Source organism: Cinclus cinclus, chromosome Z (genome assembly GCF_963662255.1).
Source record: "Cinclus cinclus chromosome Z, bCinCin1.1, whole genome shotgun sequence".
NCBI classification, from domain to species: domain Eukaryota; kingdom Metazoa; phylum Chordata; class Aves; order Passeriformes; family Cinclidae; genus Cinclus; species Cinclus cinclus.
Genome location: NC_085084.1, coordinates 50,407,888 through 50,432,104, shown reverse-complemented (window position 1 = coordinate 50,432,104; position 24,217 = coordinate 50,407,888). Strand labels below are relative to the sequence as shown.

General features: G+C 41.0%; 1 protein-coding gene across 1 annotated transcript in view; it reads left to right on the top strand.

Moving 5' to 3' along the window:
* Positions 1 to 24,217, top strand: part of VPS13A (vacuolar protein sorting 13 homolog A) — a 111,002-nt gene that overhangs the window by 40,051 nt on the left and 46,734 nt on the right. The window contains exons 26-39 of the mRNA XM_062513616.1: positions 1,067 to 1,223; positions 1,556 to 1,635; positions 1,879 to 1,938; positions 2,017 to 2,173; positions 2,604 to 2,720; positions 2,802 to 2,905; positions 3,343 to 3,510; positions 4,142 to 4,449; positions 5,155 to 5,302; positions 6,230 to 6,380; positions 18,484 to 18,608; positions 19,312 to 19,481; positions 20,067 to 20,287; positions 21,441 to 21,673. Coding sequence (XP_062369600.1) covers positions 1,067 to 1,223; positions 1,556 to 1,635; positions 1,879 to 1,938; positions 2,017 to 2,173; positions 2,604 to 2,720; positions 2,802 to 2,905; positions 3,343 to 3,510; positions 4,142 to 4,449; positions 5,155 to 5,302; positions 6,230 to 6,380; positions 18,484 to 18,608; positions 19,312 to 19,481; positions 20,067 to 20,287; positions 21,441 to 21,673 — 2,199 coding nt within the window. The remainder of the gene's footprint in view (positions 1 to 1,066; positions 1,224 to 1,555; positions 1,636 to 1,878; positions 1,939 to 2,016; positions 2,174 to 2,603; positions 2,721 to 2,801; positions 2,906 to 3,342; positions 3,511 to 4,141; positions 4,450 to 5,154; positions 5,303 to 6,229; positions 6,381 to 18,483; positions 18,609 to 19,311; positions 19,482 to 20,066; positions 20,288 to 21,440; positions 21,674 to 24,217) is intronic.

Sequence of the window (24,217 nt, the reverse complement as noted above, 5' to 3'; positions counted from 1 at the left end):
AACGTAAGAGTGTTCTGTGTTCTTGCTGTTTCAAGCTTGTGGGGGGAAAAAAAGAGTATTTTATCCAAATGTCAGAACACTGGTATCAGTTCTAGTAAAAGAGGTGACTTCTCAACACTATCATTCATTTTGTCGTTATGCCGTCATGGCTAAGACACTGCTATTTCTGAAATTCAGTGTATTTTTACTTTACGTTTATTTTAAAAATAAACTGTACAAATTCAGTTAACTTTACAAATTTTGTTTTATGATAGGATTTACAGAATATCTTCAACACACCACAGCTAGCTTGTAGTGTACTATATACTACACCTTTACTACAAAGAAAGCTGAAATGTGTTATTTGTGTGATGACAAGGCCTTATTTGGAACTACTGGTCTAAAATGAGAATGCTGTGTTTTATGTTATTTTCAAATGACAATTAACCTACAATCTTTAAGAAAAAATTAAATTTGGAATCTATTAGAAATCACCTCTATTGTCCTCATAGTTTAAGATTACTTACTGGATTTTGTTGTGATTTTCCTCATTTGTAAACAGCATTACATGGAAAGGAAGACTACATGTATTTGTTTAGTTGTCAAAGTTGGATACGGCAGCTCAGCTGCATATTTATTTAACAACAGTATTGTCATGCCTTGGTGAAATTGTAGTAAATCCTCTAGCCAGACATTCAGTTTGGGAATCTAACTCTTAGCAGAAAAATTCAGAGAAATTCCAGTGAAAGTAGTAAAAACTTTGACTGAAAATCTAGTTTTGACTGTATTGAACATTGCTGAGTGCTGTAAAGAATTAAAAAAAAAAATAGTTTGCGTAACTGTTACTTTGGTACTACATACATGCATGTTTGAAGTTTTTGTTATGACAACAGCAGCCAGTACTTCTTGTTGAATTGTTTATTTTTTCCAAGGCGTTTACTGTATAAATTTCAATTATCTATACACAAATAGGCATTAACCAATAAAATGTATGTGGATATATTATATTCTGTATAAAAACTAAGAGTTTTTTATACTTCTTGTAATCCCTTTCTGGTTTTGGGTATGTTTTGGTTGGTTTTTTTAGGTCTTAATTAAATTGTGCCGTCTTACTGGTGATACTGAGGTGCCTGTGCTCCAGCTTGATATTTTGGGCTTAGGCACTGAACTTAAAATGAGGACTTTTGACATGACTGGGAATGCTTTCCTTCGTGAAGTTGGTCTTCTGTGCCCAGAATATTTTGGTAAGTATTTATAATCTGATCAAGGAATTATTCACAAATGACACCATGAATTTGTCTTCAAAAACTGTGTAGGACTTTTGTCAAATAAGGAATATTTTATTCCTGAGTTGAATCTAGGGCTAAGGGCAAGTAAATCAGGAGCTCATCCTCTTATTAGTGAATATGTTCTGGTGCTGATTATTGTAGAGAGATGATTAACTATTTTACATCTGCAAAAGAGGTTTTGTGATTAAACAGTAATGACAGCTAGTAGCCTAGTTGGCAGTTTATAGATTAAGAAATGAGTTTTTCTTTTAAAAAAATTAAATTTCTGTTTTTTTGGTTTTTTTTAGATGATAATGACAAACCAGTTTACATAATTACTACACTGGATAATGTAGAAGATGATCTTCTCACTCTGGAGTACATAAAGGTTAGGAAAGAGTAGACTTTGCTTTTGAATTGTAAGCTTGTCATAAACATCACATTAATAAGGAGCAGATGTTGTTACTTACTGATGTTTTTAACATCTTGAGTGTCATGTGCAAAATCTGTCTACTCCTTCAACATAATAACTTTTACATACTAAGTTGTAGTGGTTTTGAAAATGAGTGTTCGTAAATGGAATTTGCAAACTTCTGATTTGTCTGTTTTATGTGCCTTTTTGGTGAAATAGACTGATATTAAAGGACCAGAACTGAAAACTGTCTATCAGAATGTTCTACAGAAAATAAAGGTATGATTTCTTTTTTTTAACATAATTTTCTCAGTTTGGGAGGAGAGGCTTATGGATAAACAAAAATTTTTCTTCTAGGTGAACTTTTCTTCTCTAGATGTTCATTTGCATACTGAAGCTCTGCTGAATGCTATGAACTATTTGAATAATCTTCTACCTAAACAAGGAACTAAAGTTGCGGAAGAACCAGTCCATGAAAAAACAGAGGAGAAGAAGGATGTTCTTAAAAAATTAAGTAAGTTTCTTGATTATTTTTTTCCTTTTTTCATTCCTCTCTCTTCAGTTAAGTGAGGAATAAAACAGACATATTTTCTATCTTTCCAAACTTGTCAGTGATGTTTGATACGGGAAATTTTGCTTAGAATTAAATGTATTTGTGGGGTTGCATCCTTCACCATTACAGTTTTCTGGCATATATCAAGGCCATACCTTTGCTATGGATAAGAGGCACTAAGTAAATGTAAATAGAAAACCCATAAACTGTTGTCAGGTTTTTATGATTTTTTTTTTCCTGGTATGAATTAAGGCACTTGATGGCCTTATGGTGATTACATTATACTTGAAGAGCATTAACTTCTTGTGTGCTATGCAGTTCAGAGGGATACCAAAACAGTACATGTCCACCTTGATGAACGTTAACTTCTGTTATTTTTTATTTCCCATAGCATCAAAAAAATCAAAGTATGAAGATGTTATTGATCTCATTGTCTGTGCGGACTTATCATGTTTGAGTATTTTTATCCGAGAGAAAAACCATAGAATTGCTGAAATTCACATTGAAGGTATGAAGAAAACTTTAATCACAAAGGTACAAGACTTTGTAACTGTAATAGTGTATAGATTTTGTATGTCTTGTTTTTGAGGTCTGGATAGCCAAGTAATAATGAAGAAAGCAGCAACTGATATGACTGCAAAATTGAAGAACATCATTATTGTGGATTCTGATGAGACAGCATTGTATAAAAAGGTAGGCATATACATGTATCTTTTTTTTTTAATGGATGCTAAATTGAACTTTTTAGACTCTACTCTCTACTGTGGCTTTTTCAGTCATGTTTGATGTATTTGTTGGTAGTAGCATTCTCTATATGACAGATTAATTTTGCTCCCATAACCAGTAATTATTAGACTGACATTGAGTTGCGCAACTGTGGTGTCAGCTGCTCATTGTGCTTCTTACTATGCTGACTTTAGTGAAGAGAATTATTCAAGCTAAGATGTCAACTGAATATTTTCAGCGATTTCAATGCATTTTTAAAATTTGAATTTTTAAAAAATATATTGTTGAGACACTTGAACTAAAAATGTCTTAATGCTGCGAGGTACTACATTGTGTTTTGAAGTTAAGTTTCTCCAGTAAGTAAGTTTTTACAATAGAGGTACTATTTTTTTTTTCTTCTTAAGGCTCTTTATATCACAGGAAAAGAAGTCTTCAATTTCAGAATGATATCATATGTGAATGCTACAGATGGCATTGCATATACAAATATGGATGTTGTTGACAATCGTATTTATCTAACTGTTGGGTGTATTCAAGTAGTTTTTGTCAACAAGTTTGTTTCATCTATTTTGGTAAGTTAAATTTTCCAGATACTGTTTCTTAGTATCCAGGTGAAGTTGTCAGAACAAGAAAGGGGTAAAAGTGTTCCATAAGGGGTTGTGTCTATTTGTGTAAGAGCTCTTATATACTGTGGTAAAAACTTTACTGGGATTAATGTTTGGGCTGTTTATTTTTCCGGTTTGTTACTGTGGAGTAGATGAGTAAGCAAAACAGTTTACCACTGTTAGTGGTAATGTTTTCCTTAGATGATTTGTGATAGCTGTTGAACATGCATACCATTCATTATTAATAACACTGAAATATAAGTAACAAGCCATGAAAATTGAGCCCTTTCCATAAATTCTGCTAGGTAAATCAATCTTTTGCTGCTCATATGATTAAAAAAAATGTAATTCCTACAAGACATATTACTAGATCATTCTCTTACCTTCTCATTTTCCAAATATTTAGTATAGAAATTTATTTTTATATATGCACAATTTATTGTATTTGGGGGAAGATTATCCTATTAAAGGATTTGGACAAAATGTATAGCAAAAATAACATCTTAGGATGGTTTGCTGTTTAAGTAACTATGATTCTTAGTGTTTTTGAACAACTGTAATTCTTAATTAATTCCTGAGATCTGTATTCCTTTCCTAGGCTTTTATAAATAACTTTCAAGCTGCCAAGGAAGCTCTTACTGAGGCAACTGTTCGAACAGCCGAGAAAGCAGCTACAGGTGTAAAAGGGTTAGCAGAGCGTAGTTCCCGTTTGGCGCTAGATATAAATATCAAAGCACCTGTTGTGATAATTCCACAGTCAGCAATGTCTGCAAATGTCCTGGTGGCTGATCTTGGTCTAATCACGGTGAAGAACCAATTCTTTATTGCTAAAACAAAAACACGATGTAGTGTCCCACCTGTTATTGACTCTATGACGGTGAAATTGAGTGAACTGAAGTTATACAGGTAATGTAGTATCAATATTTTTAAAATTCATTTATTCCTTTCGGAATTCTTCAATTAGAGAGCTTCAAAGACTAGTTAAAAAATTCGGTAATGATTGGTGATTGACAGACTATTATCTTGGAATCTAACAGCAAACTAGTATTTTTTAAAGCAATGAAAATGTATGTTTTAGAATAAAGAACAATCTACACATCTTTAAACAGAAGCAAATATTTGTTCAGCGCAAATTGTGTAGTACTACAGATTTATGCATTGTTCATTATTTTGGGACAGGCCATATCCAATTGTATTAGACTGTTTTGATGGGATTTTCAAGCTATGAGTAGCAGCAAAGGTACTGACTTAGTTAGCTGAAAAGAGCTGTTTGAAAATGGCTCTTGGTGCAGAGGTTCATGGGCGGAGAGGGAATGGAAGGAGCTTTTCAAACACAGTTGTACTGATGAAAGAAGGAATTGCTCTCCACTGGAGGGTAGGTAAGAGGTCCTGACTTGCAACACGTTTGTGTGTTGCGTGCCTGGTATGTGCCTGATATCTCCTCCCTACAAAAGGAGTTCTACTTGGTGAAGTAAGGCTTCAACTAGAGCTACTTGGAGTAGTATAAAGGCAGTTTTATAGCATTATTTTAAAAGATGAGGAAGACAGATTTTATTTTTTTAAAGAATGTGCAATATGTGAAAGCTGAGAGTATTTTGCTTCTTTTCACAGATCTTACTATGAGCAAGATTCTTTGCAAACTGAAGTACAGTTGCTGCAGCCAGTCAGTCTGGAAGTAGCTGTTGAACGAAATTTAGCTGCTGCATGGTATAATGAAGTTCCTGATATTGAAGTATCTGGCAGACTCAAGCCTATGAACGTAAGCAGTTTTTTCTGAAAGCAACTGTTAAAATATTTGTGGAAAACAGGTTCATTTTTCTCTATAAAAGTCCAAGCTCAGTAGTTTAGGTATTGTTTGATTTCAAGACATAGAGGTAGAACAGATTTTGTTTCATAGGGGAAGAGGTAATGAATAGATTTCTGTTCTAATTTAAGCTCTGCATTTCATCTGTGATACTCCCGGCAGACTTTGTACTGTGAATTACTGTTGCTAGTTAAAAATGCTTATTCTATTCTAGCTTTTTACCTGTCAATATCTTTCAATGAAAAATTGGAAAAGTTGGGGCTTATTGGTTTGTTCAACAGCAGTGCTGAATTTGTACCTATGACAAGCCTGAATAGTTATTGGTGACCTGCTGTGCCACATAGACACTGAAAGATCCATGGAGCCCCAGATGGGGTTCATCCTAGGGTAATTTAAATTTAACATAACAAGAGAAATTTAATGTAAATTAAAATTTAAACATAACATAATTTAAATTTAACAGTAAAAATATAAAGGTTGTGAAGTGTGTGAGGAAAACTGATTTGCCAGATTTTGAAATAGAACTCATAAGTATTACTGTAAAGTAACTATTACTGTGAAGTGCCTTGTGACTAAATGCAGATAAAAATTTTGGTCAACTGTAAGTCAAACTGTATGTGTATGTATTCTGACATTCCACTTTCTAAATTGTAACTTAGTAGCAAAAGTTTGTGGATGAAAACAAAATAATGTGTGACTGACTTCTGATTTCTAGAAATTATGGTAAGGAATTGTGTGAATTTGAGAAAAATTTTCAGCATCCTAAACAGAGACTCAGATGAGATTAATTTGATTTATTTGTTTATTTGTAAGGTTAGATTTTACTTCCCAAAAGTTCTGTGAACAGAGTTGTTCTGATTTCCATTCCAATCTTTTTTAAAGCTAATTCTCAGTCAGGAAGATATTACCACAATACTGAGGACACTAAATGAAAATGCAGGTGAAGGCTCTGGTGCATCAACAGCTTTGCCAGAATCAAAAGCATCAGCTAGTCATTCTAGTGAAATGCATAGTACTTCTCAGCACTCTGCAGGTAATATCTTCTAAAATTACATCATCTGGATTTTTTAGGTATGATTGTCAATGTATGGCTTCTGTTGGAATTGCACTTAAAAATGAATGCCAGACTCATTTGTGTATACCAATTTTGTAGAATCACAGAATAATTAAGGTTACAAATCATCTCCAAGATCTTGAGATGCCGCCTTTGACCAAACACTACCATGTCAACTAAACTGTAGCACTAAGTACCACGAGCAGGTCTTCATCACTTCTTGGGATGGAGACTCCACCACTTTCCTGATGTCCAGCCTGAACCTCCCCAGTCTCGCTTGAGGCTGTATCATCTTACCCTGTCACTCACTAGCTGTCTGTGAAAAGATACCAGCCCTCCATCTTGCTACAACCTCATTTCAAGTAGTTGTGGGGAGCAGTAGGGGTCCCTCTGAACTTCCTTTTCTCTAGCTTGAGCATCTCCAGCTCTTTCAGACACTCCTCATATAACTTATGTTCCAGACCATTCAGTGGTTCCATTGCCCTTTTCTGGATATGTTTCAGGACTTCAATGACTTTGTTTTTTGAGAGGTCCAGAACTCGAAACAGGATTCAAACTATGGCCTTACTTTGAGTACTGGGTGAGTGCAGGGGAACAATCACTCTACTGGTTCTGCTGGCCACACTACTGCTGATACAGACCATGAAGACATTGGCCACCACTGGCTCATGTTCAGCCACTATTGACTAGTGCTCTCAGTTCCTTTTCCCACAAGCAGCTTTCCAGACTCTGTCCTCAGCCTGTAGCAGTGCCTGGGGTTGTTGTGATCCAAGTGCAGGGTTTGGCACTTCACCTTATTGAACTTCATGCCATTGGCCTCAGCCCATTATCCAGTCTCACCAGACCCCTCTGCAGAACCTTCCAACCCTCCAACATATCAACATTCCTGCCCAACTTGGTGTCATCTGTGAGCTGACTGAGGGGCACTTGATCTCCCTACCCGTATCCTTGATAAAGTTGCTATACAGAACCGGTCCCAATACTGAGCTCTGGAGAGCATCACTGGTGACTGCCTGTCAGGTGGATGTAATTCCATTCACCACCACTCTCCTAGGTCCAGCCATCCAGCTAGTTTTTAACCCAGCAAAAAAGTGCCTGTCCAAGCCCTGGCCTGCCATCTTCTCCAGGATAATTCTGTGAGAGAAAGTATTGAAGACTTTCATGTCTTAATGTACAGGTAGCCATATCCATAGCCTTTCTTGCTTAATGAGTCATCTGGTCAGAAAAGGAGATCAAGCAGGGCCTGCCTTTCCTAATCCCATTCTGAAACGATTCTGGCTGGACCTGATCCCTTAATTGTCCAGTTTGTGCTATGTTATCGCACTCAAGATGATAACCTTCCTCAGTACCAAGGCCAGGCTGACAGGCTTGTAGTTCTCTGGATCTTTCTTTTGGAGATAGGCATCACACTAGCCAACCTCCACTCGTCTGGAACGTCTCCAATTAACCAGGACTAATGATAAATGATGAAGAGTGACTTGGTGAGCTCTTCTGCCAGCTCTGTCATCACCTTAGGTTGAATCCTGTCGGGCCCCATAGACTTATGAGCTTCTGAGTGGCACAGCAGCCACTAATTACTTCCTCATGGATGGCAGCAGGTCTCTTCTGCTTTCTGACCCTGTCTACCAGCTCAGATGGCCAGTTGCCCAGAGAATAATAATTATCACTCATAAACACTGAAGTAAAGAAGGCATGAAGTACCTCAGCCTTTTCCTCGAGCCATCCTTAGTGGCAGCTTACCCATCTTCATCCAATGAAGGGTGGACATTATTCCTTTGCCTGCTCTTTGGTGTTAATGTATTTATAAAAGCTCCTTATTTTCCTTCACAGCAGTGGCCAGATTGAGTTCTAGCTGAATTTTAACCTTGTTGATTGTCTCTCTATGTGGCTTAACAGTATCCTTATACGCTTCTTGCTGTTGCCTGTTCCTTCTTCCAAAGGTCATAAACTCTGATTTTTTTCCCCCTGAATTCCTCCCTATTCAGCCAAGCCAGTGCATAGAGACAGTCTGGTCCTGTGCCTATAAGATTGCCTTATTCCATTCTTAAAGTACATCTAGACTTCTTGGACTCCTTTGGTTTTAAGGGCTTATTGCCGAGGAACTGTCTGACCCAGTGTCCTGAACAGGACAAAGTCCACCCTCCGGAAGTCCCAGATTTTGTTGACACCCCAGAGTATTGAAAATTCACGTGTCAGGGTCGCTGTGCTCAAGATTGCTCCAACCACAGCATCTCCCACCAGCCCTTCTCTGTTTGTAAGCAGCAGATCCAGCAGGGCAGCACCCTCAGGGGGCTCACTTCCCAGCTGTGTTGGGAAGTTATCTTCAGACACTCCAGGAATCTCCTAGACTGCCTCCTCTCTGCTGTCTTCCAGAAGACATCTGACAGGTTAAAATTTCCAAGGATTTCATTACTATCATGAAACATCAGCCATCTGATTGTAGAATAGTTCATCTACCTCCTCATCCTGGTTGGGTGGTCTATAACAGACTCTCACCAGGATATTTGCCTTTTCAGCCTTCCTCCTGATTGTCACCCATAGGCACTGAACTATCCTTGAGCTCTGTAAAGTCAAAACACTTCCTTATGTACAGAGCCACCCCACCACCTCTCCTTCCTTACCTGTTCCTTCTAAAGAGCTTGTAGCCATCCAGTGTATCAGTCTGGTTATGCCACTTCATTTCTGCCATTCCTTTCTGTCCTGGTTTGAAAGACAGGTGTTTGCTAAGGAAAGCAGAAGCTTCCCTTTGGACTGAAAAATGGGATCCTTCCTTTCTACAGATTATTATGATTTTGAAATTAAGGGAGCTCTCAGGCAAAGATATGGGGTAGGAATAACAGTTCTTTACTAGTATATCTAACAAGACAAACAAGAACAACAACAGCTATGAAATTAGCCACAAATAGAACAGTAACTCAGTCCCAGTGTTTTTTGGCTGCAGGCACCTTTTCCCTGAGCTGCAGTTCCCAGTGCTGGGGGCGGGCGGGTCCCGCAGAGCCGCAGGAGGGCTGGGGGTGATGGCAGCGCTGTCCCAGGGGGAGAGAGAGATGGAGAGAGCCCTCCGCTCACAGTGTCAGTCCTGGTGCTCAGCAGAGTGCTGGATGGTGGCAGGTTACAGCGAGAAGGCAGCAGTGCAGGGTCTGACAGCAGTGAGGATGGCTCCCAGTGCTGGGATGGCAGGGATGGGACAGAGGAAGCGATCGTCCTTCTCGTCCGAACTCCATGGGTGAAATGGGCCGAGCCAGAGCCTTCTGTCTGCTCTTCTGGATGTTTGAATCTCGAGGGGTTTCCCTCTTCTCTCCCCTCCCCCCCTTGCCACCAGGGCCCAGTCAACAGGTATCTTAGCATGACAATGAGGAAAATTCCACAGAGGGAAAAGGGAAAGAACCAACCCCCAACATTATCCACCCCGAATTTTCCCCTACCATCATGCTACATCAAATTAAAATCTTCAAATTATAGACATCCATACAGTTACATATACAGGCACAATATCATAGGTAGTTCACCCTAAAACAAGGTCTCCTTGGGGTATGCATCTGGTCTTTCCATCCCTTTGCATGATCCACCAGGTACACCCTGGCCCTTGAGCAAAAACCACCCCCTGAATTGGATTGTCTTTGCTGGAGGCAGGGTTCACCCAAACAGTTTTTCCTAGCATACCTCTCATATGCACCACTGGAACCTTGTCCCCATCTGGTGTTCTCAAGGGCTCAGACTGGGCAGGGCCTGCTCGATTAGTGGAACCACAGGTGTTCACTAACCATGTGGCCTTTGGTAGATTAATCTCCCAGTTTTTGAAAGTCCCCCCACCCAGTGCCTTCAAGGTGGTTTTAAGCAGCCCATTGCACCGTTCCACTTTCCCAGCCGCTGGTGCGTGATAAGGAATGTGGTACACTCACTCGATGCCGTGTTCTCTGGCCCAGGTGCTTATGAGGCTGTTCTTGAAATGAGTCCCATTGTCTGACTCAATTCTCTCAGGGGTACCATGTCTCCAAAGGACTTGCTTTTCCAGGCCCAGGATGGTGTTGCAGGCAGTGGCATGAGGCACAGGGTAGGTCTCCAACCATCCAGTGGTGGCTTCCACCATGGTCAGCACGTAGCGCTTGCCTTGGCGTGTCTGAGGCAGTGTGATGTAGTCAATCTGCCAGGCCTCCCCATACTTATATTTGGACCACCGCCCCCCATACCAGAGGGGCTTCACTCGCTTGGCTTGCTTGATGGCAGCACACGTCTCACAGTCATGGATAACCTGGGAAATACTGTCCATGGTGAGATCCACCCCTCGGTCTCGTGCCCACTTATAGGTAGCATCTCTGCCTTGGTGACCTGAGGCATCGTGGGCCCATCGAGCCAGGAACAACTCTCCCTTGTGTTGCCAGTCTAAGTCTATCTGTGACACCTCTATCCTTGCAGCCTGATCTACTTGCTCATTGTGTTGGTGCTCCTCATTAGCCCGACTCTTGGGGACATGGGCATCTACATGACAGACCTTTACGGGTAGCTTCTCTACCCGACTGGCAATGTCTTTCCACTCATCAGCAGCCCAGATTGGTTTTCCCCTACGTTGCCAGTTAGCTTTTTTCCACCTTTCCAGCCAACCCCACAGAGCATTGGCTACCATCCATGAATCAGTGTAAAGGTAAAGCTTTGGCCACTTCTCTCTTTCAGCAATGTCCAGGGCCAGCTGAACGGCTTTGAGTTCAGCAAGTTGACTTGATCCACCTTCTCCTTCAGTAGCTTGTGCAACCTGTCGTGTGGGGCTCCATACGGCTGCTTTCCACTTCCGGTTCATCCCCACGATGCGACAGGAACCGTCAGTGAAAAGAGCGTAGCGAGTTTCATCTGCTGGCAGTTGGTTGTATGGTGGGGCTTCATCAGCCCGGGTCACTTGTTCTTGCTCCTCTTCATCGGCAAGACCAAAATTTTCACCTTCTGGCCAGTTTGTAATTATTTCCAAAATCCCAGGGCGATTTGGGTTTCCGATACGGGCGCGCTGTGTGATGAGGGCGATCCACTTGCTCCATGTGGCATTGTTGTCATGGTGGGTAGAGGGGACCTTCCCTTTAAACATCCACCCCAGCACTGGTAGTCGGGGTGCCAGGAGGAGCTGTGCTTCTGTGCCAATCACCTCTGAGGCAGCTTGAACTCCTTCATAAGCAGCCAAGATCTCCTTCTCTGTTGGGGTGTAGTTGGCTTCAGACCCTCTGTAACTTCGGCTCCAGAATCCCAGAGGTCGGCCTCGGGTCTCACCAGGTACCTTCTGCCAAAGGCTCCAGGACAAGCCCTTGTTCCCAGCTGCAGAGTAGAGCACATTCTTCACCTCTGGTCCCGTCCTGACTGGGCCGAGGGCTACAGCATGAGCGATCTCCTGCTTGATCTGGGCAAAGGCTTGCTGCTGCTCAGGGCCCCAGTGGAATTCGTTCTTCTTCTGGGTGACCAGGTAGAGAGGGCTCACGATCTGGCTGTACTCAGGAATGTGCATTCTCCAAAAGCCTATGGCACCTAGGAAAGCTTGTGTTTCCTTCTTGTTGGTTGGTGGAGACATCGCGGTGATCTTATTGATGACCTCAGTGGGGATTTGGCGCCGCCCGTCTTGCCACTTTACTCCCAGGAACTGGATCTCTCGGGCAGGATCTTTGACTTTGCTCCTCTTGATGGCAAAACAAGCTCCCAGCAGAATCTGGATGATCTTCTCTCCTTTATCAAATACTTCCATTGCCGTGTTCCCCCACACAATGATGTCATCAATGTATTGTGGATGTTCTGGAGCTTCACCCTTTTCCAATGCAGCCTGGATCAGTCCATGGCAGATGGTGGGGCTGTGTTTCCACCCCTGGGGCAGTCGGTTCCAGGTGTACTGCACGCCCCTCCAGGTGAAAGCAAACTGAGGCCTGCACTCTGCTGCCAGAGGAATGGAAAAAAATGCATTGGCAATGTCAATGGTGGCGTACCACTTTGCTGCCTTGGACTCCAGCTCTCTGGGGCAGAGTCGGGCTCAGGGGCAACATCCTTCATCTCTGGGGCAAAGTTAGCCTCTGGGACACAATCCCTACTTTTTGGGGGATGGATCAGGGTTGTTACCCAAGTCAATCTCCCCTCATCTCGGAATGTTAAATAGAACAGGTTTACATGGCCTATTAGCAATGTCAGCCACTGTATGATATCATTACTACTTAGAAGAGATTTGAACCCTTCATAAGCTGGTGGAGCAGACCCAAAAAACTGTGTAAGGGGTTGGGACAAAATTTTTCCTGGTGTCATATCCTCACAGTATGTACCATTATTAAAGTAGCCCCAAAAACATACAGTTAGAGTGTGATAGCCCTGAATCCATGTGCCCACCTTCCAGAGGAAGTTAAAAATCCATGAATTTCTCACGTTATCAGCCCACAAAAGGAACTGGATAATAGTTACAGCAGCCTGAGTTATAGGACCCATGTTCAAGTAAGGGATTGCAAATGGGAGAGATAAAGCTGTGGCCACATGGAGCCCAAACCACGGTAAGCTGGACAACATGATGCCACCTAACACAAAACTGAGGTAACTCAAGATCTGTTATTTCTTTTTCACCCTTTCCTCTCAATGCCCTTGGGCCCCACATTGTGGCACCAAAATCTGTCCTGGTTTGAAAGACAGGTGTTGGCTAAGGAAAGCAGAAGCTTCCCTTTGGACTGAAAAAAAAAAAAAAAAAGTGATCCTTCCTTCCTACAGATTATTATGATTTTGAAATTAAGGGAGCTCTCAGGCAAAGATATGGGGTAGGAATAACAGTTCTTTACTAGTATATCTAACAAGACAAACAAGAACAACAACAGCTATGAAATTAGCCACAAACAGAACAGTAACTCAGTCCCAGTGTTTTTTGGCTGCAGGCACCTTTTCCCTGAGCTGCAGTTCCCGGTGCTGGGGGCGGGCGGGTCCCGCAGAGCCGCAGGAGGGCTGGGGGTGATGGCAGCGCTGTCTCAGGGGGAGAGAGATGGAGAGAGCCCTCTGCTCACGGTGTCGGTCCCAGTGCTCAGCAGAGTGCTGGATGGTGGCAGGTTACAGCGAGAAGGCAGCAGTGCAGGGTCTGACAGCAGTGAGGATGGCTCCCAGTGCTGGGATGGCAGGGATGGGACACCGACGGCGATCGTCCTTCTGGTCCGAACTCCATGGGGGAAATGGGCCGAGGCCCAGCCTTCCACTTCCTCTTCTGGCTGTTTGAATCTCAGGGGGTTTCCCTCCTCTCTCTCTCCCCCCTCTTGTCACCAGGGCCCAGTCAACAGGTATCTTAGCATGACAGTGGGGAAAATTCCACAGAGGGAAAAGGGAAAGAACCAACCCCCAACTCTTTCCTGCTGCACAGTGGCCTCCAGCTCCTTCTGTTTGTAACCCACGTTATGTGCATTGGTGTAGTTGCACTTCAGCTGGGCTACAGATTTTACTCCTAACCCTGTCATCCTACCCCTAGGCTCATCTTAAGTGAGCCTGGTCTTATTCCCACCTCCCTGAAAATCTAGCTGAAGGCCCTCTTAATCAGTCCTCCCAACTCATGAGCAAGAATCCTTCAACCCCTTTGAGACAGATGAGCCTCATCTGTCCCCAGCAGTCCTGGTATTACATCAATTGTCTCATGGTCACAAAAAGAGAATTCCACCAATGTCACCAGCCTTCAAGCAGTGTGTTCATCAGGTGTGTTCTCCTGTTTATTTCAGTGCTCTTCCCTGCCACTGATGGATTGAGGAAAATACCACCTTGTGCTCCTGTGCCTTCTACCAGTCATCCTGAAGTCCTTTCTAACTGCCATAGGGCTTTTTTTCCTCAACGTTATCATTGCCAACCTGTAGAAACAGAAGTGGGCAATAATCAGGGGTATGAATCAGTATAGAGGATCTTACAGAATGGGTTATGTTGAAAGAGACGACAGCAGGTCATCTGGTCCAACCTCCCTGCTCAAGCAGGATCATCCCAGAGCACATGATACAGGGTTGTGTCCAGACAGTTCTTAAATATCTCTGCTGAGGGAGACTCCACAATCTCTCTGGGCGATCTGTGCCAGTGTGTGGTCATCTGCACAGTAAAGTAGTTCTGTTTGGAGCTTCCTGTCCATAACTTTTTGCCCTGTCCACCTCACTGTCTACTGATTGAGGCAACACTTGCTGAGTTTGCCTGTGAGGATGTTGTCAGAGGCATTATTGAAAGGCTTGTTGGAGTCAAGGTAGACAATAACCACTGCTCTTACCTCATCCATCCAGTTAGTTATTTTGTTATAGAAGACATTCAGGTTGGTCAAGCATTATTCTCCTTCGGTAAGTCCCTGCTGACTATTCCTGATCACCTTTTTGTCTTCCATGGGGATAGAAGAGATGGCCTCCAGACAAAGGCACCTTTGCAGGGGTTGAAAGGAGGCTGACTGGCTAGTAGTTCCTTGGGTCCTCCTTCACTGCTGTATTTGAAGACTGGGGTGACATTTGGTTCCTTCCAGTCCTCAGGCATCACTCCTAACCACCACCTTTCAAAGATGATTCTGTGCAGTTAAGTCTCTCAGCATTCATAAAGGTATCCCATCAGTGCCCATGGTCTTGTGTGTGTCAGTTTTGCACAGGTTGTCTAACCCAATCCTTCCTTACCACGGGAAAGGCTTTCTTCCAACATTCCTTTACTCCGGCCTCCTGGGTCAGAGATTCCTGAGGGCTGGTCTTGTCAGTGAAGACAGATGGAAAGAAGACATTCAGTAAATCCTCTGCTTCCTCTGTTACCAGTGTCTCCCCTCCATTTAGCAATAGTCCCACGTTGCACTCAGTTTTACTTTTGTTATTAGAGAAGCTCTTCTTGTTGTCCTTGACATCCTTGGCCAGATCTAGTTCCTGATGGGCCTTGGGCTTCAATGTCTCAACTTAGCCTGACAACCTCTCTATATGCATTCTAAGTAGCTTCCTCCCACTTACATCTCCTATGTAGCTTCATCTCTCTTACGTCTTCCTATTTATGTGTGAGTAGTGACAGAAGCTCCTTACTCCTCCATGTAGGTCTCTTGCCCCTTTGCCCGATTTCTTGCTCACTGGCCTGCATTGGGATGCCAGTTCTTGAGCCTGGAGGAGGTGATCCTTGAATGTCAACTCCTCTTCCCCTGTTCCCCTGGATTCTTTCAAGAGAATTCCCTGAAGTGGCTAAAGTTCTCTCTCTTGAAATCCATGGTTACAATATTAATTGCTGCATTGTTCACTCTTCACCCAGTAGGGAACTCTACAGTCTCATGATCACTACCCAGCCAAGGCTGTCCCCAAACTTCGCATCCATCTCAAGGCTTTCCCTACTTGTTGGTGTGAGGTCAAGCAGCTACAACATTCCTTGTGGGATCCTCCACAGGATGACATGGAGCTGTGATCAGTGCTTTTAGGAACCTGCCTGGGCTGTTTGTATTTCATAGTGATGGTTCTGCAGCAGATGTCAGGGTAGTTGAAGTCCCCCACAAGTGTTTTTTTTTTCTGAGGCTGCTTTGTGATGCATGTTGAAGGTGCCTCATCCACTTCCTTCTCCTGCTTGGGTGGCCTGCAGCAATCACCCACAACAGTGTCTTCCCTACTTGTCTGTCCTTTTACCCTGACCCATAAGATTTTGACTTGCCCATCATCCACTGCAAGACAGAGCTTGATACATTCCGGGTGTTTCCTCACATAGAATCTTTCTCCTAAACAGAATATAGCCCTTCATGACAAAGTTCCAGTCATGTGAGCTATCCCACATCTCCATAATTGCAATTAGGTCAAAGTCCTTTGATTGCATACACATTTCTTGTTTCTCCTGATAATTTTTGATACTGTGTGCGTTGGTGTACAGGCATGTTATAGAAGTGCATTGATTGTGCAAAGTCTGTCTTGTGGTTTCATCTTTGGATGTTTGCATTCACTGACTGTGTTCCCTCTTAGGCCTCCTTTTGCTGCTTGGGTGTTCACTGTAGTTCTCCCCTTTCTCTCCACCTTATCTCGTCAAGCCTGGCTCTGTCCTCGTTCCCCTTCAAATCTACTTCAAAGCTCTCTCTCAACAAGCCCTGCTAACTCCTGAGCTGAAGTCCTTTTTCCCCTTTGAGACAGGAGGACCCTGGTTGGTGCCATCAGGCTCTGTGTTCCATAAACTGACCCATGATGAACAAAACCAAAATTCTTACAGTAACACAGAATTGTGTTGCCAAGGTGTTCATCTGCATGATTCTCTTGACAAGACAGACGAGAACATAACTTGTGTTCCAGATCCCATCTCCTAGTAATACTTCTTACCTGAGCCCCCCAGAAGGCAGCACACTTCCCTGTGGGATGGGTCCAGCTGGCATACAGGGCCCTCAGTTCCTCTCAGAAGAGAGTTGCAACAATTACTCTTCCCTCTTACTTAACCTGAAATTGTGATGCATTTGGTTGACTGACCCACTCTGGGCAGCCCCCCCAGGTAGACCTTCACCTTCATTATCATTTGCTTCACTCTCAGGTTCTGGAGTTTCATACCTATTTCCTAAGGTTGCCTGTGAAGGCAAGGGAGGTGATTTTCCTGTTGCCCCCAGCATTTAGATCCCTTCTTTCCGTCTGATGACAGTGTTGGAGTTCCTCTGCCTTGGGCTTAGCTTCCACCTCCTGCATTTCTTTCAGCAATTTTCACCAGTCTATTTTTCTGTCAGACCCCCTGATAATCGTCAGGCTCTCCACTTCCTCTCTAACCTCAGCCACTAGGCTCAGCAGGTCATTCACCTGGTCCCACTGCACACAAGTGTAGTCTGTCCTGCCCTCTGGTGCTAATGCCAAGCTCAAACACTCTTTGCAGCTGCAGATCTGAACAGGTGTATGCTTCTGAGGAAGCGCAGTCTGGGTTGCTATGCTCCATCTAGCAATGGCTTTTGGCTTTATGGAGGTCACTGTTGTCTGTTCTCATGGCATAGGCGAAAACCACCAGGTGAGCTCTCAGTAATTGGGTGTGGGGGCATGGTCACTCTACCCTCCTACATGCCCTGCCCATGTGAACTGCTGCAGCTGTGCCACATCCTTCTGATGTGCCATGTCGTGCTTGCCCACCTTTTCACTGTGCTCCAAGTTGATCAGGCTTGCAAAAGTCATTTACATTTCCCTTGGTTATTCTGTCGAGGCCCTCAGGGTGGAGGAGGGCAGGGCCCAGGAGCTCTTAAGAGAGCTCCTGGGCCCTGCCAGGTCTGTTCCATCTCTTGAGTTTCCCTGGATCTGGGAAACCCCTGCCAGGCTCTTAGAGGTATTTTGTCCTGCAGCTGTTGCCACTGCTGTTCTGTTGTTGTTGCCGTCACTAAGTTCCTCCTTGGCAGATGCGGTCGGTTGACTACCATTGGACCTATTATCTTGACACTGTGTTTTGAGCTATATCTGACAGTAATAATAGTGAAGAGGAGCAGCTGAGCCACTGTAGTGAGTTTTGGAGAATGACATATAATGTAAGGATCTTGTTTTCCTGGCCATAATGTGAGGCAGCACTTAAAAGCCTGTCGACTACATTTGTTAACATCCCAACTTTGGAAGGCTTCCATTTTACTCTCTTTCCTGTATATGGTGGTTTCATTGTTGTTCTGATTTAGATCTATTTGTCTGTTTAATGATGACGCCCCCAAAATATGTTCTTGTTCAATATATGTTACTGCCTATCAGCTGTTCAGCACACACTAGAAGAAAAGCAAGTAAAGTTAAGAAAACCATCTTTTGTTGAATTCCTTTATTAAATACAAACTCCAGCAACAGTGTGGCAGATAAACAAATGAGGATGTAAATAAACTTGTGTTCTTCGTAACAGTCTTGTGCACAGTACTGTGCAGTATCAAGGGGAAGTTGTACATTTGTGTTTTAAAGATGGTAAAACACTCATGTAGAATATGTAAGAGGAGTGTTTTCTATTCTCAAACATGGTGTGATTTTGCCAAAAGTAGTTAAATAAAGCATGATAAACACATACTAAATGTGGATGGATTTACATGTGGAGAAAAAGGGAAGTTGCTGTCTTTATGGTTGTAAGTGAGGATGTTTTGTTTTGTTTTTTCCCTTATTTGCAGTCAGATAATTTTCTTAATATTAACCATTTTTCTGATTCCTGAAAGGTGTAACTGTTGTGACATCAGCTGTGGTGGAATTGCATTCACCTGTGAAAATAAAAACAACACTAAAGCTGGACTTCAGATTTGACTCTCTGACATTAGTGTTGTATAGTCCAAATTCAAAGCAGGTAAGTATTATTTTGGTTATTAAGCCTAATCAGCAGCTTTAAGGTTGCCTAGAGTCCTGGAAATTCTGAACAAGAATAGTTTATTTTATGACAGAGAAAGTGTATTCTAGCAATAACAACAAATGTGATGGAAATGACAGAACAGCTATTTTAGCTATATTGCTTTTGGCAGATACTATAAGAAATAGAATAACCAGTGGTAGCACATAATACATGGCATCTTCTGTCATCTGACTAAAAATCTGATCAAAATTGATATTATTTTAAAATACAGTTTGGGAAGAAAAATATGTAGAGGAATGAAGCATATTCATTATTTACATGTGGAGATGAATACATGGACACACACAAAGTGGTGGAGAAAGATTCTTAAATTTGTCAATAGGAATGCATTTATATTCATCTTGGTTTAAACTTACAAAGCTTGTCGCCAGATTTCTGACTAAAAGTTTCTAATTTGTAGTAAAACTTGGATCTCTCACTTATGTAAGTTTGCTTTAGAAAGATGGTAGAAGGGCAGAGCTTTGCTCTTTGAAATTTTTCTCTTGTATATTGTTGATTGTGGTTGTCTTTTGAATTAATAGTGCTTTTATTTAATTCATTATTATTGAAAATATCATCAGTTAGAATAAAACTGTGTATCACACCTATGTATTATTTTTTGCTACCTGTTATGAAATCTAAAAATATTTCATTTAAACAGGTTAACACTTTGGATCAGAGAGATGACCTTTTGAAGCTTGCAGAGTTTAAATTAGTTCTCATGTCAGCTGCTCTGAAAATGCTATCAGATGGTTCAATGAATGCTTCAGTCAAACTGGCAAATTGTACATTAGATGATAAAAGACAGTCTATCCAGAAGGCCACACCAAGGTCTGTAACTTACATAATTTACTGTTTATTAGAGTTTGACAAAGAGTTTATAACACTTCAGTTTTATTAGTATTCTGTTAAAACCGCCATTGTTTTAGTGTAGGAGTTCTTAAAGTACATATTACTGTGGATATATGTTTCATGTGCCTTTTGTTCAGCATACCTTTATGAGAGACGAGTGCTAGATACAAAAAATTAAATAAACTGAACTTTAAATGCAAATTTAACAAATGCACATAGAAAACAATTTCATTTTCCAATTAAGTTCTTAGTAAGACTGAGATGTTTCACAAATACTAACAAACTTCAGTAAAATGTAGTACTTTTGATGTGAAAACAAGGAAATATGATGGCTTGTCATGTTAAAATTATGAACACCTTTAGTTACTAGTGCATGGGATTCCAATTAGTTTTAAAGTTATATAAAATTTGTGTTAATGTTTTTATGTTCTGAAATTATTTGTATTGCTTTTTAAATTTAATCTTGTTAATGTATTGCATCTGGAATGAGAATCTTGGCTGTTTTTCAGTATTTGTGGCTGGCTTTTTATTGCTTCATTAAATGCCTCCTTAATTATCTTTTAGAATGGTGGAAATGAAACATGGATTTGAAAAAAAGGTTATGGTGGATGTAAACTACAAACAGGGGAGAGATGGCACTGTTCTTGATGTTATTGTTCAAGAGATATACCTTTGTGCAAGCATGGAGTTTCTACTTACTGTAGCAGATATATTCCTAAAGGCTAAAGCAGAAAGTGCTGCTGCGCAGGGAAATCTCAAACAGTCATTGCCTGTAAAGGACCAAGGTATATACCAGTATACACCAGAAATCGTTTAGAGTCCGTATTTGGATATCAGCTTAATTTTGGTATTGTAATACTATGTAAGAAAGACAGTACTCCTTTTATGCTATTTCCTATGTTTCTATGTATAGAACAGCTTGTAACCTTTCTATATATAGAACAGCTTGTAACCATTGATGTTGATTTCTTTGCATCATGGGAATAGATTCATGACCTTTAGTCTTTGTTATCAAATGAAGTCTGGTCTTACTAGAGAAAGAAGACATCTAAAAATGTATGTTTGAAATAGAATGGGAATAATAATGGAGTGTATTATATTGTGCTTTACACATGGGATTAGCCTGCCTGATATTGCTGCCTAGATTTGTCATTTCATTTATCCACTGATTTGCATTTCTTCCTACATCAGAAAACAGACTTTTAGCTTGAGTACCTGACATAAAAAATTGTTCCATTTGAGCAGAAAATATGCTTTTTAAGCTTCCGAGCCTCAGGTAGTTCTCATAATATATGCCAAAGCAAGTCCCAGTTGTTTTGGTGTTTCTTTCCAAAGTGTTGTAGTTGTATCCCTCTCAGCCACGCCTGTTGTAGTTATTTGCTGATGGTCAAAGTCTGAACAGATAAGGAAGTCTTACATGAAAGTGTATTTTTATTGCAAGTATTTACATTAGGCATCAGTAATGCTGGATTATTGTCCTGTGAAAAAATGAGGTTTCGCTACTCCAGAGAGCAGAAAATATACCTAGCATTTTCTTAAGACTTATCAGAGTTGGCATATATAGTTATGAAGCTGATACATTTCTTAATGCCAGAGATAGTAACAGTGGTGATACTGTTACCCTTTTCATTTGGACAGAGAAGCTTCCTGAAGTCTTTTGTTATAGCCAAGAGTAATTAGATATTAAATGGTTTTGTGCCTGCAGTGAAGAGCCTAGAAATGTCAGTTGCAGGGATCTACAGATCTGCTAACACTAGTTATGCTAGATCTTACCCCTAAATAGTCAAGGCCTCCCTATAAGTTACAAAAATTAATTATTATAATCAATATTATTAATTCAAATATTAACTCTATTATATTAAGAATTAAATAACAAGAAGAAAGTAATTGAAATTTAATCTTTGAACAGTTAAACTAATGTAATTTCTATTTCTGAAGCATCTGTGCAGCCTGTATCTACGATGGAGATGAACATTGTTGTTAAAAATCCAGAGATTGTGTTTGTGGCTGATTTAACAAGAAGTGATGCTCCTGCCTTGGTGGTTACAACACAGTGTGAGGTCTTCATTAAAAGTAGCCCTGAAAGGTACAACATGACAGCTGCTGTTAGAGAGATACAGATGAAAGCATGCCCATTTCTTCCAGAAGAAAGGAAAGAGAACATTACTACGGTGAGTTTGCAGCCATTCAGTGTGTATTTAAAAGATGCTGTGTAACTTATACTACTAAAATGCAAGTAGATTTCAGATTTTCATATCTGAAATGTTGATCATTATGTATATATCAGTATAAATGTATATACCAGTATAGTAATATACATTTACAGTGTAAGTAAAATTTTATGACTAACTGTTGATTTTATTCTCTTCTGTCTGATATGCCTAAAGTGTCATCTTGATCTGTGACAATGGGGTTTGCTTTGTATGACAAGCTACACTTCACAGCCCCAAGGAATAAAATATTAGTTAACTTTCATATCCCATGTAAGCCCAATAAATAGTAAGTGTATGCTATGTCAAATGCAGTGTAGTAAATCTGGGGTGCCATTAGTCTAAAACCTTGTATTTAATAGCTGTGTAAGGGAATAACAGTGTCACAAAAAAAAATAAAGGAAGTGCATATTAAGAAATAGTTTACTTACTGTATGCTATTCATAAATTCCCCAATTTTGAGGTCCATAGATCTGTTGTGTTAAAACTGCCTATTTGTATTTTTGCAACAGAATCAGACTTGTTAGTTACTGTTCAGGTGGCAGTGCATTGACTCCTGGAGTTTCTTACAGCTTTTCTGCCTCTATAGCAAACTGTTTCTCAGTTAACTCTGTGATGATATTGTTGCATCAGAGAAAAAATTCAAATTGACTGTATATACGGCAGTTATCCATGGCATCAGACCACAGATTAATTTTGAAGAGCAAATCTTCAGCTGTCTGTTAATGCCTGCTTGCTTATGGAGTGATGTAGGAAAGACCAAAGCTATTAGCAGAATGATTGGGACTTCCATTTCATCTCAATTTCAGGTAGAATCATAGCACCTCAGTTTACTCCTTGGGTGTACACAGACTTTAATTGCACTAAAATGTTAATCTAGTCATTTAGAAAGTGATGCACTAGCATTGATAGCCACAATACAATACAAACTTGTTCAACTTCTGTTTTTGTAGCTGGCAAATGTGATATAAATGTTACTTTCCTTGTAGAAGGCTACTAGAAGGCTTCACACTATGTTCTCCCTCTTACAGGAATATCTTCTGATGGAATCTCTTATCTCAGGCTGTAGAAACAGGGAGAAGACCTGAATCTGACAGGATGCTTGTGCTATAGATAGAGGAAAAAAACCTTTTGAGTACACTAGTTTTACTGCTTAAAACAGTACCATCCTTGAAAGATGCAGATAGTTCTTGAGAAGAGTCAAAAAAAAAAAAAAGTTACCTGTAGGTAGGACCATAACTGCTCCTTTTGAAAACATGTGTAAGCAAACCTCTGAACCCAGGTTTTCTGTAAGAATCCAATTTTAGTCTGGGAAAGTGTACTAGTTTGAAAGCAAACCAGTGGGAGATTCCAAATCAGAAATATAATTTAATAGGAAAATTAAAATAGATGCAATAATACAGGAACACTGACAGAGTCAGGATACAACCTGACACCCTGTTGGTCAGGATGTTGGTAGCAGTCTGATTAAGTGGTGGCTGCAATCCTGTTGAAGTGGTAGATGTGGTTCTGTTGAAGCTGTGATCCTGTGGAAGGGTCTGATCTTCCTCTGAAGTTCCAGTGGTGGTTATGGAGCTCCTGTCCTCTGGGAATCCAGTGGATAAGGCCACTTGTGGTGTTCCAAACCTCAGATTATATCCAGATAGGAATGCTCATTTCCTCCCCTTGGGTTCAGCAACTCACTTTGAAATGATGTAATATTATCAGTCATGCAGTGAGGCTTGATGGCCCATTAACAGAAGATATCCCCCTGGAGGGAGTTACCAGGGATGAGTCATGGAGGAGATAAGGAACACTGCCCCACCTGCTTTTAACAGTTTATGAAAATGGTAATAGAATACATACTTTTGGATGCACCTTACATTGTAACCTAAGACAGAAAATAATTGGGTTGGATGGAATTCATCCTTTTGATGACAAAATCATGAAAACTGAAAGAGACCTTCAAGATCATTTAGTCCAGCTGACAACCCAGCACTACCATAGTCACCCCTAAACCACATCCCCCGGTATCGTCCAGATGCCAAGCAGGGAAACTAACTGCCAGATATAAAATAGCACAAATAATGAGGAGGTCTTTATATATTTCTTACATGTGTGTTAGTCTAAAGAAGAATCTGTTATTTTTCATTCTTGAATGTGATACAGAGTAAGGAAAGAAGGAAATTTGAGTAATAGAGTAAAAAATAATACGGACAAAAACTTCTGTTAGATCAAACTCATTTGGAAAAAGTGTGGCCAAACTGATTCAGGGTATATCTGTGCCTCCAGCATCTGATTCAGATATGGACAGAGATGTCAGAAAATATTGCACAATTAATATGGTTTGAAATTAGAGTTTTTGAAAGACTTACCATCTCAGATGGGGATTGGAAAGCAAATTGTCCTGTCTGTACAGTATCAGTAGAATCTAATTACATCTGAGTGCTCTATTACCATAGCACTGGTTTTGTTTATAGCATATCTCTGATTTGCTAAACTTTGGCAGGTGTTAATGTTCAGGGA